Genomic DNA, 18,141 nt, shown 5'->3' with positions numbered 1-18,141 from the left:
GAATATTGGAAAATAACTTTGAACATAGACATAGATAGAGCTCCTAAGTTATTTGTGATCTAGGGATAGACTCAATAACTTTGCCATTCTTAGCATCGAACTTAATGCAAATTCTATGTTAAATTGACTAAGGGATTAACACTTTGATATTTCAATTTAGAACTAGTTGCTAAGGTATTCGAAATAGTATGCCTTGATGTGAATGTTTGAATGAAATAATGATATATTGTACAGAGCTTTATCTTCATATGATTCATGAAACCTAATTCCAACAATGATATTTCAAGTTCTTGTTATTACAATTTCTTTCAGTAATTATGAATTTAATCATTGTAATTACTAAATTGACTTTGGTAAATAAGTTTAATTAGACAACGTAACTCAATTACCTTGGGAAAACGATACTTTGTACGTACTTTAACTACTTGAAATGATTTGGTATACTTGCCAAAATGTTTATTTTATATATATATATATATATATATATATATATATATATATATATATATATATATATATATATATATATATATATATATATAAAGCATATTTAACACTAGACATGATAGAAAAACAATTAGTTAAGTTGTTATATTTTGTTGCACTCGCAAAATGTAATGAAGATATTCTATATGATAATCCTATTTAACAATATCAACTGAAATATTATCATTAAGGGTGTGTTCTTTTGGGTGATTTGTGGGAGATGATTTGGGGAAGATGATTTGAATGGATTTGAATGGATTTGAGGGTAATTTTTTAGTTGTTTTTTTGAGTGGATTTGTGGGTAATTGAGAGTGAATTTGGAAGTAAAGTTTATGAGAATTAGTGTAGGATTTGATTGATGTGATAGATTTTAAAAATTAGTTTAATTGTAGAAAATGAAGATGACCAAATTGCCCCTAGTTATAAAAGTATTATAAAATGTAATTTTGTAATGTTATATTTAATTGTAAAAATGTTTATGAATAGGAAAAAATTACAAATAATTGTTAAAATTAATGTTTAAAAATTATAAAAGTTATAATGTAGTAAAATGAATGTATTTTAAAATATAAATTTAAATTGTAATATAATTTAGTACGAAGTGATGTGAATTTATAAGTCATTGAAGTGATAATGATTAATATTAATCAAACAACCACAATTAAGTAGCAAGTTATAATATTACATGATCTAAAAAAAATTTAAAAATTCGACATACAAATATAAGTCAAATACAAAGAAACTTATATATATTAAAGTCATGTAATACATTATCGGAAATATAATGAAGTTAATAACTTATATATATGAACCACTCACGCAATGACCAAAGAAAGAGCTCAATAACTGTAACAACACAATCAAGCACTGAAGATTGAATAAACATTCATATTATATTATTATATTATAATTATGTTAAGGTTACTGTTATTACTAGCTTAATAAGTTGAATCTGAACCTTACATGGTATCAAATCTTCGGTGATAATAAATATTCCATCTTCTTTTCTACCTTGTATATTATGACACATCCACTACCACCTCCTACCCCATTCCTAATCTCTCCACGTTAGCTACTTTCTTCAATACAGTAGCACAACCAAAATCACTACGTGCCCACCTCCTCTTTTCCCTTCCCATCTTCACTTTATGCCTTTTTGCAAACGTACATTGCAGTTTGCAGTTGCAGGGCACCTTCTTGTGTTAGCTACTACTAGTTTTTGCTTACTTTAACATTCTTCACAACACCTTCGCCTACCTCAACAACAATACCTTTGCATCCCATCCTCTGCTACGTCCAGCCTCCACCATCATCCACCATCCTCCACCTTCCTCACCTTCATGCGGGTCTGTGAAGAAGAACAACAAGCTGCAGGCCATCCGCTGTGCATCGTTCAGGCTCCGCCATGCTCCACCTTCGTCTCCTTCATTCGGCATTTTCAATTACAGGACCACCAATTTTCGAATGCTGGTAACCGGTTACTCAGTGCGTAACCGATTACGTATGGCTTCGTTTTCATCCTCTTCAGCGTAACCGGTTACACCCTCCAATAACCGATTACACCACCCTCGCTTTTAACTTCCTTCACCCGTAGCCACATCTCTGCACCGTATTTTACATAACCATGGTTGTCTTCTTCCTCTTCAACCGCATCCTTCAACAGTAAAAAGTGAGCATGTCACTGCAGCATATGCCAAATGTGGGTAATATTTTATGTTATTATGTATACGGTATTACGGAAATGAGGCAGGGCAAATGTGTAAACGGGTAAGAATCCGCGCAAATCATCTCAATTATACGAAGATCGTTGAAACCGTGCCATCCCACAAATCCGTCCATTTCCGTCTTCGACAATCGCTTGAAACGAACACGCTCACCTCTGTCCATCGTCGCTCGCAAATCACTGTGAACAGTGAATTCCCCTCATGCGAACACAGCCTAAGTATCATAATACTTAGTTACATCCATAATACAATGTAAAATAATATCTTCTAGAAAACACATTAATATTAAATATGCTCGACTAGAGGCTAACACTTATCACTAAGCTAAGATAACTTGTAAGTGTCTAGAGTACTTATATGAAATTGATATTATTTTATAGTAAATCAAATCTCTTATGCTTTGAAATACAAAACGTGTTAATGAAAAGTAACTGCTTGTGATTTGAATGAAATTTGTGTAAAAATGCTAACACTTTTGTAGTTGAGACTAGAACTAGTATTACAAATTGAAAGACGATTTGTGAAGATTTAAAGAGTGACATTAACAACAAAATACCATAAGAAGTATTAAACCACCGAGCAAACCCTCACAAAAAAAAAACCTATTGATCAAATTCGAAAGACGAGAAAACGTCTACGTTGAGTGACAAGGTAAAAGACTATAGTCATAAAAAAACCTTGCATAACTTAACTGTGTGCGGTTGGGGCTTAAGCACAGTAAACATAAAACTCGCAATAAATTTTTGTCCTTAACATAGTTCAAACACTTACTTATCTATATATTAAACTATTATTTATTTAATCATTTTATATTGTTATTTTTTTTATGGAAATAATGTTAAAAACTTCTGCAATGTTTAGGAATATATTTGTAGAGAGGAATAAATCAAAGTAGAACGGATGACATGTTAATTATGTTATGGACATGTTAACATTTTATGAACATGGTGGGAATTTCATAATCACTTGAAAATAGACAGTTTTTAGATGATTCTGTAACTTACTATCTTAGAGGCTAAGCTTTAGTCAAACATTGTAATTTCATTCTTAAATAACTAGAAAGCTATCTGAAAATTTCAGAAGTCCATGAATATAATAAGATCTATCGATAATGAAAGTCAATTGTTTAAAAAATTGAGGGTTACAAGTCAACTCTTTAACCCTATTATATTGAAGTAGGAAAAACAAAGTCAGTAACTAAATAGGGAATGCACAATTTTAAAAAAATGGTAAAAGGTTGTAGAGGAATATATATATATATATATATATATATATATATATATATATATATATGCGCGCGCGCGTGTGTATTAACACATATTAAGGCCTAATGTACAAAACGAATTTGTTTTCTATTTTTTTATTTTTCTTATGAAATAAAAATTAGTTAAAATACTTTTATAACTAAATAAATCTAACGTATAAAGTATGTAAAATGGTATATTTATATGATATATTCTTTGATAAAATAATCTCAAATAGTGTTTGAGTAGTTTTAATTTTAAAATACTGTTTCTACCAATAACAATAATCATAAAAATTGCTAATAATATTTTACAAGAAATACATGTAATTTTAAAATAATATGATGTAATCGGGGAAAAGTTTATATTTCTCAGCATAGTTATATCTTTATTTAAAAAATTAAGATTAATGTATATACTTTTTTTCACAATTCAAAAGTAATTAACTTTATTTGTGCCCTAAATTGGAAGCAAAATCTGATTTGGTTTTCCAAAATAAAGAAAAGTAGACTTTGATTATTTCTCAAATATTTTAAAAATGTGTTTTTAATATTTGGTGTCAAACAATATTAATGAAAATAATGACGTGACTTTTGGAAGTGGACCCTGTTAAATATTAATAACATCGTCTCATTGCTTTTGTCATCATGTCCTAACTAATAACTAACACTGTATTTTTTTTAAATTTAAGTTATACAATTTAAGTGGAAAAACACATATATTCAAAGTTTTAGGAACTAAAAAATTAATTTCATCTTTAAAAGCTATTCGGGTTTGACTTTCGAATAAGGATGTAAATTAATCTAATTCCTACGCAAAGTGATCCTACGAAATTAATCTTTGTTTAAATGGGTGATTTTACTGACTACAGTTTAACAAAAACATTTGAATCCTACACCGATTTCAATATTATATTATTTTTGGATATGGAGAGATAGAGTTACAAGTGAATGCAAACTAATTTGTAGCTTTTTTTAATATAAATTAAGATTATATTTAAATGATTTCCAGTAACACGTATTCATTAGATAAAACAACATAATAGAATTAGTCATTAGATAAAACAACGCGATTATATTTTTCTTTTTACAGATAGATTAAATTTATAATTTTTTTTTTTGCATTTTGACTATATATACAAATAGATTAAATTAATATTTTTTTCTAAAATCAAGCAATCGATGTTATACTTCATTTCTTTATCTATTCCCCTTCATTTGTTTATTTATTTTAACCTTTTCTATTTCTTTTCTCTCAACTAAATATACTGTGCTTTGCTTAGTTTTATGTATGTAGGCTTTTTATTTAATAAAATAATTACTTCTATTTTTTATTTTATTTTGAGTATTTATTGATAGATTTTGTGCTAAATTTATCCATATGTGGGTTAAGGTGAAAAATTGCTAACACACAATAAAGAGTGATTCGTAAGAATTTTATTAATACTTAAATCTTTTAATATAATAATAAATAATTGAAAATAATATTAAAATAGTGAAAAAAAATTATTAATAGATAAATTGATTAAGATAATTTTGATACGGCCATTAGTAGTAACATTAAATAAGAATATATATATATATATATATATATATATATATATATATATATATATATATATATATATATATATATATATATTTAAAAATATTAAACTAGACTTTATAAATGTAAAACTTCAATCACTATGACATATAAAATCTCAAATTTTCATTAGATAAAAGTAACTTAATTAAAATTTGAGAATGAAAAAATGTTTAAACTTATATTTGAAAAATAAAAACTAAAATTGAAGGGAAACTTTATATGATTTAATAATGAGAAATAAAATTTAACATAATTTTAAAAATAATTGCGGTGAAATTAATGATTTTTTTGTGAAATTGTTTTACAATCGAATAATAAATATAAAATATTGGTACATAATTTGTTTTTTCTAACTTTGCATAACTTGATTGTTTTTCATAGTTGTTGTTTTGTCTGTACGTTAACACCAGTGAGTTTTTTTTTTTTCAGAAAAAAACATCACCAGAGAGTTTTGTTTGGTTCGGCAATGTGCAATAATGAGTTTTTGCAATGAGGAGAGAATCCCGAGGAGAAGATTCAACTAGAACAGAACTTGTCTCTGTTACTGTGTTACTGTTAATGTCATTAGAAAGTCGAAATTCCTTTTCCCACGCGCTCCAAAGTGCAGTAGAATCATCAGCAGCTTCTGTCACTCTCAGTGTCCCTGTCTGTGGGGTCCCCTCCCCACTTTGTTCTTCCCCATTTTATCAAATCCAATTCTGAATCACTTTCAAATCCGCAAGATGAAAGAGAGTGAATGCCAATGACGTTATTTTGATATAAAAAGGGGTGTGCTGTTGCTGTTGGCATGTATAATAGTAGAAAACCAAGGCCTTGTGTTCTTCTGGTTTCTGTTGTGTGGACTTTTATTGAGTGCGAAAAAGACAAAGTGCCACCCCTCTCTCCTTTTCCCACTTTTTTCTGCCTTCTGGGTCTTTTGATCATCCATCAAAATCTCTTTTTTTAGTGGGTGGGGAAGTTTCATTTGGCTTCTTTCTCATGGAGTGTAATGAATTTGTGTATGGTGAAATTCTTTGATTCAACAGTCAAAAGTAGAAGTGGTAAGTATCATCATCAGCATAGGGGTTGTCTTGTCAGTTACTGCTAGAATGCGATGACCCTTTGGTTGCTAGAAAATGAATCAGCAAGAAAGATAGGATTTTGGTTTATGGGTTGGTTGATCTATTCTGAATTTCTGACTGAGCAAATTGTATCATACTAGAATTTGATTCTTCATTCATAGAGTTGACTTCCTGCTTTTCCTTCCCCATAAAATTGAACAATTTCCCAGTAATTAAACAGACTTGGTGGTCAAAATCTTGACAAAGCTTTTTACTGTGGTGTTACAGGATGTGCGTTCTTGTGTGTTGAGCTGTTCTGAAGCCTCGTTCTTAGTTTGGGCAATTTCTTCTAAAAGCAGTGTCTCCTTGGAGTATGACTTCAATTTGCTTCAAAATGGCACAAAAAATGGAAATAGTGAGCACTTGTGGCCGTCATTGATTTTGACAGCACGGCTCTAAACACATACTTTCTCATAGTCTTGTGTTGGAGGAGCCAAGCTATGGTTGTTTTCATGCTCCTTAGTACAACAGGGCCACCGATCAAAAGAAGAGCAGGTTTGAGAATTAAGCAAGCGGGTAGAGGTTCATACCGAGGAAGCTAGGTGTGTGTTTGAAGTTGTTATTGGGTTTTCTTTAGTGTTCCTTCTTTGTTTTGCATAGTCCTGAAAAGTAGAACAGATGGAAGCCACTTCCATAACTTCGTTGTTGAAGGGCTTTTGTGATCACACACGATGGAAATATGCTGTTTTTTGGAAGCTTAACCACCATTTTCCTATGTAAGTTTCTTTGTTTCATTGAGTTACTTGTGTTTTTGTGCTATATGACACGTTTCGGAAGGAATAGATTTGTTAACCGTTTTCTTATTATCTACAAGCTTCTTTAACCCATTAAATGTTTGTTGAGAAGCACGATATAGTCTCAAGAGCCTAAAGGTCAATAACCCTTGATCTAACTGAAACTTAACAGCATTATTGTATCAGTTACCAATCAAGCAAAGATTAAACTGTTATAAAAACTTTTAGTCAACATAAATGAGTAAACTTAATGTCCACCATCCCATTTAGTGTGTTACTTATCACTTAAAATTGGTTTATAGGTATGTGGAATGAAATTATATGTTTGCTGTTTAGAATTTGAGATCTTGTGTATATAACACAAAAACTCCATATGTTTTAGGAATTTGACCTGGGAAAATGGTTACCAGAAAGGAAATGAGGTTGAGGAAAGTATGTGGGATGAGGTCAATTTCAAATCCCCAGATGAGTTATATTCTTCAAGAGGTGAAAGTACTGATTATTCAGGAGATTATTCAGTTCGACTTCTCATGATTGAAATGTCCCATCGTAAATACAATTTGGGAGAAGGGTAACAACTTTTGTTTTGTTGTTCTTTATGTCTAAACTTGTTGTGAATTGCTCCATCTGATACAAAGTAATTTTCATTTTAGAAAACTAAAAAAGAGAAAGACATGAAGTTCATTTTCTAATTTTATGCTTGTCTTGTTTTGGAAACTTTGCTACGTGAAATGAGAACGAATGGTGATTTTCTCAGTCCTTGTAGGGAACCTTATGCCATAATTATATAAAGAATAGAGGGTGTTTACTTCTTTAATTTCCTCAATTTATTCTTGTATATGTTCACACAAGCAGTGTGCTCTCAAATATATGAAAATCATGTATGCTTTATATTTAGAAAACTCTGAATGTTTCTAGTGGTTCTGCATGTCACTTATCTTGTGTTTTGAAATCCATAAAGATTGCTAAATTAAGTATAGTATTCTTGTGTACGACAAGGTATTTGTGCTATGATCTTTAAAGATGATGCAAACTGAATAAGTTGACTTTACATTATTCTTTCAGGGTTGTTGGTAAAGTAGCTCTTGCCAGGGATCATTGTTGGGTTTCCTGTGAGGATATTCTTACCCCTAAATTTGAAACTGATTTAATCACAGAGGTGAGATTCTGTACTTAAAATTTCCTTTTAGAAGTAAAATTAATTAATCATGCTTCTTTGAAATACTTAATAAGAGCAATTTTCTACGTCTCTAGTGTCCTGATGAGTGGCTTCTTCAGATTGCATGTGGCATCAAGGTATTGTGCCTTACCTTTATATATTTTGTTTGTACTACACATAAGATTTTGATTTTGATTCCTACTTTCTGGTATAATATATAATCTTCAGCGTGTGGCGTAATCAGCGTGCTAATGACTAGAAAAATCAGCTTAAATTAGGCTTGCCTCAACATGATATTTATGCACTAAATGGGGCAATTCAAGCAAATCTTGAGTTGATAATTTGAATTTCTTTTGCAGACTATTGTGTTTGTACCGGTTCTTCCTCTAGGGGTTTTGCAGTTTGGTTCATTTGAAGAGGTACGTATATATAGTATTTGAATCCTGACCCAGACAAGCTGTGGCTTTTACAATTAAAATGGTACCCTAATGCATGCATATTTATTACTCTTGTCTACAAATTCTTGCAATCTTGTCCCCTACCATAAATTTTGGATTTCTGGTTTGAAAAAAGATCTTGAATTTTGTATTTGATTCCTCCTTTAAAGTGGTGAACTTTAGATGATAAAATGTGGAGTTATAACAGTAAGTTTTGGTGTATTTCACCCATTTTGCATATCTGCTATGGCTCCTTTTGAGGTGTTTCCTTCTGCACCCTGTAAATTTCTTTGCCGCCTTTCGTTCATTCTAAATTTGGTTTTTCATAAGGAATTTTTTATGTGAGGAATTTGAGTGTGGAGTCCAGAGTTCCATATTGAGTAAAGATGAGTGAGGTGAGCAACATATAAAGAGAAAGCCCATTCCAGAAGTAGTGTCAGATTTCTTATATTCATTGAAGAACCCAACTTTTTTGAATTCTAGAAAGCTCATTCTAGAATAAATGAAAGGTGATCCAATTCTTATTGAGGTGTAGAGAGTCAAATCCCTCATTCAGGTTTTATATGTTTGTATCGTTTTCGTTTCCACATACTGTAGAAGTTTAGGTACAAGAATTGGTTTGTTATTAGTAGTGTGTTAATTGGTGCAATTGTCTTTTTTGACATGCGAGAGCATGTGTATTTTTGTTACAAATTTTAGCTTTATGTTTTATATGATTACATGATGTTTCTTATCCTGTCAAAATTTTAGGTTGCTGAAGACCTGGAATTCGTTACCACTGTGAAGGGTAAGCTCCAATCCATTGATAGCATGGAAGCAAACATTACCCCTTTGAGCATGGGAACTGATTATCAAGATTGGTCGGACCTAATGCATAATTTGATGAATAGCTTGGACGAATCATCTTCTGTTACTAAAACCATATGGAAAAGTGAAGTTTCAACCAGTACTGCTTCGAACAGTGCAAATGGTTCAACAAGGCTGAACCCAACAATGCTATCATTTATTCAAGATGACTGTTCTGTGTCAAGACAAAATCTACTAAAATCTCTGAAAAGAGAAAATGTCAATGAGATAGGTTCTTCTTCATTTGATATGTCAACTGTTCCTAGACATATTAGTAAGATGGAGACAAAACCAAATCACATGGAAGCAGAGACGTGGTCCTGGTCAGTTTTTGAAGAGATGTCAAACGGATTAGACTCTTTGTCTGTTAAAAATATGACAGAGAAACAGTTTGGAGGCACTGAAAGTGGTTATTATGATGCTAAGAATATCAATGACTTCACTTTTCCCTCAGAGTCAGAATTGCACAAAGCACTTGGATCAGTTGCATACTCTGTTGGTGAAGCATACCGTACCTCATGTCTGATAACCAATAAAAAAGAGAGTGATCATTTTAAAGGTTTTGAGTTTCCCGAAGATCTTGATCCTGAATATCTTTTAGATGCTGTTGTTGGCAATTTATGTAGTGCTGCAGATGATACTTCTAGTATTTCAAACAGTATCAGATCTTTTACGACTTTGCCAACAGAGATTAGTGGTTCCATTCCAAATAATTATTCAGAAGAAAGCTACACTTTGATTGTGGATAATTCGGATGTGAAGAATGATCTTGTGCCTACAGTTTCCTTCAAGAGAAAATATGAATTTTCTAACCATTTTACATCATCTTTTGATGGAAATGGAAGCTTATTGATTGATGAGGTGCCACAGGAAAAGGAAGATGGTCATATGCTTCCTATCAGTGGACCAAAGCTCTCTAGCACAAACAAGAAAAGAACAAGAGTTGCTAACAACCAAAAGGCAAGGCCAAGAGACAGACAGCTTATCATGGACAGAATGAAGGAGTTGAGAGAACTTGTCCCAGATGGTGGAAGGGTAAGCTTTTTGTTTCAGGCAAAAGCTAATTATTTGATTTCCCTTTTGTACTCAGTGAAATTTTTAACATTGGTCTTTATGGTATGCAGTGTAGCATTGACAACCTCTTGGAACGGACCATAAAGCACATGCTCTACTTGAGAAAAATAACAAGTCAGGCCGAGAAACTAAAACGATTTGCCAATCGGACGGTAAGGCTCGATTTGGTTCCAAAAACTTAAAAGCAAATGTTTTGTGTACTGGATTTGGAAACTTTTGTTTGTTGTCACCTATAACTACTTTTGGCTTGCAATCCATTGTGTCACCTATAACAAAATCTTCATATTTATCCTTTTAGCCAAGACATTTTGATGTATGAAGGTTGCATTTGGAAGACCTTATACACAACCACTTTTTTAATGACAGACTTGCTTCAAACATTTGGAATAACTTACATAAGTTGGTGTCTAGGTTGGTGAGAGCAAAAGACAGAAAATGAACGGTAGCCACCCAGGAAGGAGCTGTGCATTTGACTTTGAAAGTGAACTAGCATGGCCTATAGTCATAGAAGATCTGGAATGCACAGGGCACATGCTCATTGAGGTATGCTGTTTCCTCTCCATGCTCACTTAGCTCAAAAACAAACAATAGCATACAAAGTTTACATCTATTGAACTCATGTACCACTTTTTGTAACAGATGATATGCAATGAGCATGGCCTTTTCTTGGAGATTGCTCAGGTGATCCGAAAGCTGGATGTCACCATCTTGAAAGGGATCTTGGAAAACCGTTCTAGCGACAGCTGGGCTTGTTTCATTGTTGAGGTAGCCAAATATGTTTCTGAAACTTGTTTTTTGATGCTGATCATATTATTTTGTACCATTTATTCCTTATAAGCATTTGAAAAGGTGCTACAATTTTTGGTGTTCATTTTGGAATGATCCAAAAACTCGTGTTCGCTTACCTTCAAAACTATGTGTATATACATTAAAATTCTGTCTAGAAACTCAGTTTTGTATTGCAAATTCAGTTTGCAATCTTAATTTCAGAAAAAAAAACATGCAGTTTATACACACAAACTACATTAGTTTATAGCAAAGTATACTAAGGTATGTTTCCTTTGACATGCACAGGTTCCTAGAGGTTTTCACAGAATGGATGTTCTATGTCCATTACTGCATCTTCTGCAGCTGAGGAGAAACCCTATCTCATACAAAAGCTGACCCAGCAAAACCAGTTTTCAGTTTCAAATGGCAACTTCTATTTGAAGAAGTAACTAGAATATTGAAGAGGGACCTGTGTAAAGTGTTCATCCCCTCTTAGTGCACTTGCTACATTTGGTGTTGATGATAAGCTACTATCCAAATACCTATATATGTAAACAAAAGATATTTTATTAGGGTGCCTTGCTTTGAACTCATATCTGGTGCGGCACATAATTATGACCTAGAAAAGTAGAGCATTGAAACTATGAGAGTGCACGTGAATGCTATGTATTTAGTTGCTGTGGCTCAAATAATATTGCTACCTTTCCAAAAAGAGGCTAGATATAAGTGCTTAATGTAAATGAAATAGTAAGTTTTTAAACTATGGTGTTCAAACTCAAAGTTGAATGAAGTTCAAAAGGCATAATATGTATCTGCTTTTAACATGCATCAGAAAACTTAAGCATGATACTAAAAGGAACCGTATAATGTTTATTTTTAGGGTGTTTCTTCCGCATCCCATCACAGACTTCCGGAAAATTAAAAATTTAATACTAACTTGAAATTTTATAATTTAGTACTAACTTGATTCAAGTTTTGAATTTCCATATATTATGTCAAATTAAAAACATTAATAATTAAAATAAAATTTCAAGATTATTTTAAGATTATAATTTCCATTAATCTGATTTAAAATTTAATATCTGATATCATAAAAGCATTTTCACAAGTATATGTCATTCTCTTTATTTTCTGTGTACATAAAATTTATTCGAATTTAACAATGTCAGTACTATTGTATAAGAAACTTTGTTAGAAATAGAGCCCTTATAAGGGTAAATTGGATTTAGAACAACATTTAAAAATTATTTGAAAATCTTGAGTTTTGGAATCAATTCACAAAAAAGTTATGACTAACAAGAGAAAATGCATAAACTTAAACAAGATCATATGCTAATTTTATATTGGTTCGACTTTTAATTTGAGTCTAATTTCAGTTCTTCTTCAACAACTTAAATTGGAAGAATTCCACTATATTGCAAAGGATCAAGAATACAAAGAAACACTAAGTTGTATCTTCACACACTCTAGTACACAAAATTACAAATAAGGGAGGCTAAACCACACACTGTCTCACACTTTGCCTACAGAGCTAAGGTGACTAAGAAATTTATACAAGAAAACGAAACTTGGGTACTCTACTTATGTGCAGATCTTATAGATGTTCTTCCTTTCTTAAAACCTTAGAGATTTTTGAGTTCCTTCAAAATGGTTGGTTCATTGCTCCAAGAATGTCTCAAGACAACTCCTTGATGTGTTCTTATGTTCTTGTTTCACTTTTTGTCAGAAAGATGCAAAATATTTTATGATAGAAACAAGTAAGATCACACATTTATATACAAGATATAAAATCTTGATACACTTAATCAATTAGGTTATTTCCTTAATTGATTAGGCATAACTCTCTATTTTAATCGATTAAGTTATTTCCTTAATCGATTAATATAGACAGTGCAGCTCTATTATGCTTTTGTCATGCTTTAGTTGATTATGGGCATTGCTTAATCAATTAATGAAGTACCTGAAAAACACTAGAGAATGGGAGAGGGGGGGGGGGGGGGGGGTGGCGAGGGGGGTTGCTTTTGTCATGCTATTCAGAATGTACACTATAGTGTTTGTAAGAACTTTCTTTGTTGAAGAGTAATTGTTTAACTTGGAAGGTTCTTGTATTTATAAATAAAACACAACTGCATATTTTGTAAGAGAAGTGTTTTGGCAAGAGAAGAGATAAATGCATAGATATTTTTATACCGATTCACTCCAACTGAGCTACGTCTAGTTTCCTTTGTAGAGGGTTCCACTATAATCTTCAATAAGATTATAACTAAGTATTTGCACTACTCTTGGTCTCCTTAATCAGCGAATAACCACCTGTTACCCTAGACTAGAGAGTCTTTGAACCACTCCTGGTCTACAGTCAGCAAATAACCACTTGTTACCCTAGACTAGATGAGTATTCGCACCACTCCTGGTACTACGCAACCTTGCCTAGATTTCCTTAACTCAATTGAGTTCAACAAGTGTTTTAATTCTCTTTAAAATTGTAATCAAAGATTGCTTACAAGTTGTTCAAACTATTATTCTCGTAGAGAGGATGTGATTACAATGCAAAGCAGTCTAACCACTCGTAGGTATTTCTCTTTTTTCTTTTTCTCTCCTTCTTACAATCAATAAGCAATTTGACAATGAAGTTCAAGAGTATTTCTTTCCTTCTTTTCTCTTCTTCTCTTTTTCTACTTGTGATTACAATGCAAAGCAGTCTAACCACTCGTAGGTGTTTCTCTTTTTTCTTTTTCTCTCCTTCTTACAATCAATAAGCAATTTGACAATGAAGTTCAAGAGTATTTCTTTCCTTCTTTTCTCTTCTTCTCTTTAAAATTGTAATCAAAGATTTCTTACAAGTTGTTCAAACTATTATTCTCGTAGAGAGGATGTGATTACAATGCAAAGCAGTCTAACCACTCGTAGGTGTTTCTCTTTTTTCTTTTTCTCTCCTTCTTACAATCAATAAGCAATTTGACAATGAAGTTCAAGAGTATTTCTTTCCTTCTTTTCTCTTCTTCTCTTTTTCTACTCAGATGTTTTCTTTTTCTTGAGTTCTTTCTTTTGCTTCTCTTTTGAGCACTTCTTAGGATGAATATTTCTTTGTATGTTATCCTCTTGATTTTTCATTTGAAAGCTCTTCTATTTAAAGACTTATTGGATAAATGTTCGTTAGACTAAGCTCTTGACCTTGATTCTTGTGCTTTCTCTTTCTTCGTGTACAACAACCGTTGGATAAAGTCAACTTGTTAGAGCAAACATGCTTTTTCAGTACTTTGCTTGATGTAGGTTGTACGTTCTTTTAGACATGGCTTCAAGTGAAGAACATTCTATGAATATCTCTTTTGCCTTTGACGTCGATTTCTAATATTTTGATTTGAAGCTTGTGGATGCATGTAGAATAGATCATCTACAAAGAATATAGTAGATTGTGCATGCATCAGATATATCCTTTCTTTTCACTTTTGTTGTTTTTGAACGTTGAACATTTAATGACATTTAATGCTTGCTCAGGACAAGAAAGTGCTTTTTTATTTCCTACTATTGAGGTAACGTTTGACAATTAAACTTTTCTTTTAAAGATACCAAGCGTTGAGTGAAGACTTCATTTGGACGAAGTAATGTTTTTGCTTATGATATCTTTTAGATAGTGTAAATGCTTCTTGTGATTTTTCCTGTTTGGAAAGACATCATTTAGTTTTGTTTGTGTTTCTTTAGTGTTTTAATTTTTTGTCTTTTAGATTTTTTTGTCAATGACATCCTCTTAACATTGTTTTATTTTCCTGAGAGCTAAACTGAATACCTTTTAGGTATGAAAAGCTTTACACATTTAGCTTCAACTCTTTTAGACGCTTTTGACTAAATAGTCGTTTAACATTGCGTTTGAGTATTTTTGACTTAATTGTTTTTCTATTTTCTACAATCCTAAGTTTTTCTCTAAGGTTTTCTGTGTTGAGGTTTTTGGTTCTAAGTCTTATGTTTTCATCATATGTTGTCTTCAGATTATTATTCTGTTTCATGTTATTTGGTTAAACTTCAAAACTTGAGGGTGCTTAGGCGCATAAACGCTTTTGTCTTAACAATTATAATACAACTAGATTTATGCACATTTGCTCTTTTATGCAACTAAGACTCTTCCGTACATGAATTATGTATCTTAGAATCTATCCTATATGAGTTTAATTCTATTATGACAATTTAACGTTTAAGAAAGAACATTTTACATAGTTCATCATCAAAAAGTACTTTTACCATACTCAATAGAGCTTCTCTTATCAACAAACTTTATAACAAAATTAAATACATTATTTTTTGCTTAATTTCTTTACATTTAATATGTAGATCTTAATTGAACATTAGTCAACACATTTTATGTTCAATGCTTTTTAACTTTAAGGTTGTGTTCACTTACTGTTGAGAAATAATATAAGAGATGAATATGCGCGAATTATTCGTGTTTAGATTTGTAGATTTGAGAGGAAATGTGAGCGTTGATTTGTGTGATATCTTCCATTTTCAATTTCGCCGAGGAGCGACAATTAAAGATGATTTTGTTTGATTTTACTTTATTATCCATGTTTCTTTCTTTCCTCTCCTATTATTCTATACCTCACCTCAAAGAAACAGAGGTTCTTATTCTTCACATTGTCAACAATGCTTTCTGAAACTGTGTAAGTCAAAATAAAAAAGAAGAAATAGGTAAAAAGAAAAAAGAAAAAGGAATGAGATAAGAATCAATTATCAGTTCCACGAAGAGAAATGAGAGATGACTTACTTCTTTAGATTTTTTTGTTTTTATTACTTTTACTTTCTTTTACTTTTATTTTTTACTAATAATAATAATAAAAATAAGATGTTTTAAGATGTATTTTTCAATTTGAAAAAAATATAACAATTGAAATTAAAAACATATTTTGACAAAACATAAAGTAATAATAATAATAATAATAATAATAATAATAATAATAATAATAATAATAATAATAATACAATTTTTTCATGTTAAAAATTAATTATTTTTTTCTCTTCTTATAATAATTTTTAGAATTATATATAATATTAAAAATTACAATTTTATATTACTTTTACTACTAAGGATATTTTGATAATTTTCAATTTTTACCAATTAAATAATTTCTTTATCTGTCACATCGGTCAAATCCTATATTAATTTTCACAAACTTTACTTCTAAATTCACTTTCACTCACCTCCAAATTCACTAAAAAAACAACAATCAATTCACCATCAATTCCTTTCAAATCCATCAACTTACTCTTCCTAAATCAATCTTCTAAAGTGAACACAACCTTAATTTTTCTTACTTTATATTAGTTAAACAAATATTAAAAAATATAAATGCCACGAAACAACTTTTTATATATTTTCAAACATCATCGTCGAGTACAAAAAAATTATTCTAAAATTCATCAATGTTAGAACTAGTCCAACTAGAACAACCAACCCTTTTATATAAATATGTTTTTCTTTTGTTTTATTTTGTAATATTTAGTCTTTTCAGTTAATAGCATCTGAAAAACTGTAGTTGATAGTTATAGTACTTAGAACTGAGTATTTCATCCATTCATTCTCTCTCTCTCTCTCTCTCTCTCTCTCTCTCTCTCTCTATATATATATATATATATATATATATATATATATATATATATATTGAATTTTATAAGGAAGCATCCCATCCAGTAGGCAGGGTTCTTATTTTATATGCTGATAAAGAAAAAACTCATGTTTCTTGGATTTTTTCTTCGTGAGAAGATCGTGATACCAATCATATCAATCCAAAGTAATATTATTAAGAATAACAATATAAAATGTTTATTGTGTAAGTTCAATCTTTTCTCTTTCGTGATAACTTGTCACAAGTGTTTGGATATATTTATTCTTATGAATATACGACAACTGCGTTTTGAGTTACAAAACTCATTTTTGTTATAATCACGACTGAATTTCGTTGCCATATTGAATTTCTTGTTGACTCTCTTGGTGTGATTGGAGATCCTATTTTTTTAAGAGAACGTTTTTAATTTGATTCTTGAAGATCTTGCCAAAAATAGATCATTGTATTGCATTTGTTAGAGAGCAAAATCAACAACTAAAATTGATATTGTTAAAATTGAAGAAGTTGAGGATTTAATTCTTAAAAGAAGAAAGAATGAAGTTCCCACTCAACCATAGGCTATAGTTTCAAATACTTCGTCTTCTCCATCTCAAACCTGTTTTCTACATTCAGGTCCCTCCTTTCATGTCACATATTCCACTTAAAATATAAACATACAACTACTTTTGACGGACTCCATCAAAATTTTGTTGCCAACGGACAAGACCTTCCGATAAATTGTTTTTGTTCTCTTCTTTTAATCTAAATATATACTTAAATATTAACAATCTTTTACATGTTCTTTCAATTCCAAAAAAACAAAAAAGTAAGTGTGAACACGTTTGTGCTAGATAATAATGTATTGAGGTTTTTCTTAACCATTGTCAAATATCAGGAATCCAGTAAAATTCTTCTTTATGGATGTGTCGGACCTAATATCAGTTTCAAGTCTTTAGTTTATGCCTCAAAACTTTCTAGTTCTAGTAATCCTGGTATTAATACTACTATTTCCTAGAATTATACACCTAGAAATGTTTTTACGTGCAATCTAATAATATTCTATTATTATCTATGTTAATACTTCAGAATGGCCTTTCAATTAAGTGTTAAGAAATGTTCCCTTAAAGCGGTTAACAAAGTCAACTTCTCTAGTTTGTCGAACTTTCCTTGATGATGTTATCTATGTTCTCAAACAAGTTCCTCAAAGTTTGGATGGAGGGACTGAAAACTACCTTAATACAATTCAATTTTTAAAACATTAAATGTAATCTTTCTTCATTCATATATTCTTGTTAAATAGCCATGGGTTTGGGGTGATGTTATGAAGTATGCCAACAATCCAATGGCACTCCTGTTACGACAGGAACGAAATATATAAAGGACCTTCT

At 31.0% G+C, this 18,141-nt stretch overlaps 1 protein-coding gene across 3 annotated transcripts; it reads left to right on the top strand.

The window, feature by feature from the left end:
• Positions 1-6,625: 6,625 nt before the first annotated feature.
• Positions 6,626-11,919, top strand: LOC124827887 (transcription factor bHLH155-like). 3 transcript variants are annotated; one of them, XM_047301052.2, is made up of 10 exons: positions 6,626-6,857; positions 7,258-7,446; positions 7,941-8,034; positions 8,130-8,171; positions 8,394-8,453; positions 9,222-10,352; positions 10,442-10,543; positions 10,803-10,934; positions 11,031-11,156; positions 11,466-11,919. In XM_047301052.2, exons 1-10 carry the CDS (start codon positions 6,760-6,762, stop codon positions 11,553-11,555), a joined length of 2,064 nt encoding a protein of 687 aa, XP_047157008.1. In that variant the 5' UTR covers positions 6,626-6,759; the 3' UTR covers positions 11,556-11,919. The 3 variants fall into 3 exon arrangements, with proteins under 3 accessions (XP_047157008.1, XP_047157010.1, XP_087972863.1); XM_047301054.2 differs by lacking the exon at positions 7,258-7,446; XM_088116737.1 differs by lacking the exons at positions 11,031-11,156; positions 11,466-11,919 and having other exon boundaries at positions 10,758-10,899.
• The last annotated feature ends 6,222 nt before the right edge of the window (positions 11,920-18,141 follow it).

Source organism: Vigna umbellata, chromosome 5, assembly GCF_029865625.1.
Source record: "Vigna umbellata cultivar VRB3 chromosome 5, Vumbellata_1.0, whole genome shotgun sequence".
Classification (NCBI taxonomy): Eukaryota; Viridiplantae; Streptophyta; class Magnoliopsida; order Fabales; family Fabaceae; genus Vigna; species Vigna umbellata.
This window is presented reverse-complemented; position numbering and strand designations above follow the sequence as displayed.

Coding starts and splice junctions, on each gene's coding strand:
- LOC124827887 (XM_047301052.2), top strand. CDS start 6,760: ATGGAAGCCACTTCCATAACTTCGTTGTTGAAGGGCTTTTGTGATCAC. Junction 8,454..9,221: donor AGTTTGGTTCATTTGAAGAG/GTACGTATATAT, acceptor TCAAAATTTTAG/GTTGCTGAAGACCTGGAATT. Junction 10,544..10,802: donor AACGATTTGCCAATCGGACG/GTAAGGCTCGAT, acceptor GTTGGTGTCTAG/GTTGGTGAGAGCAAAAGACA.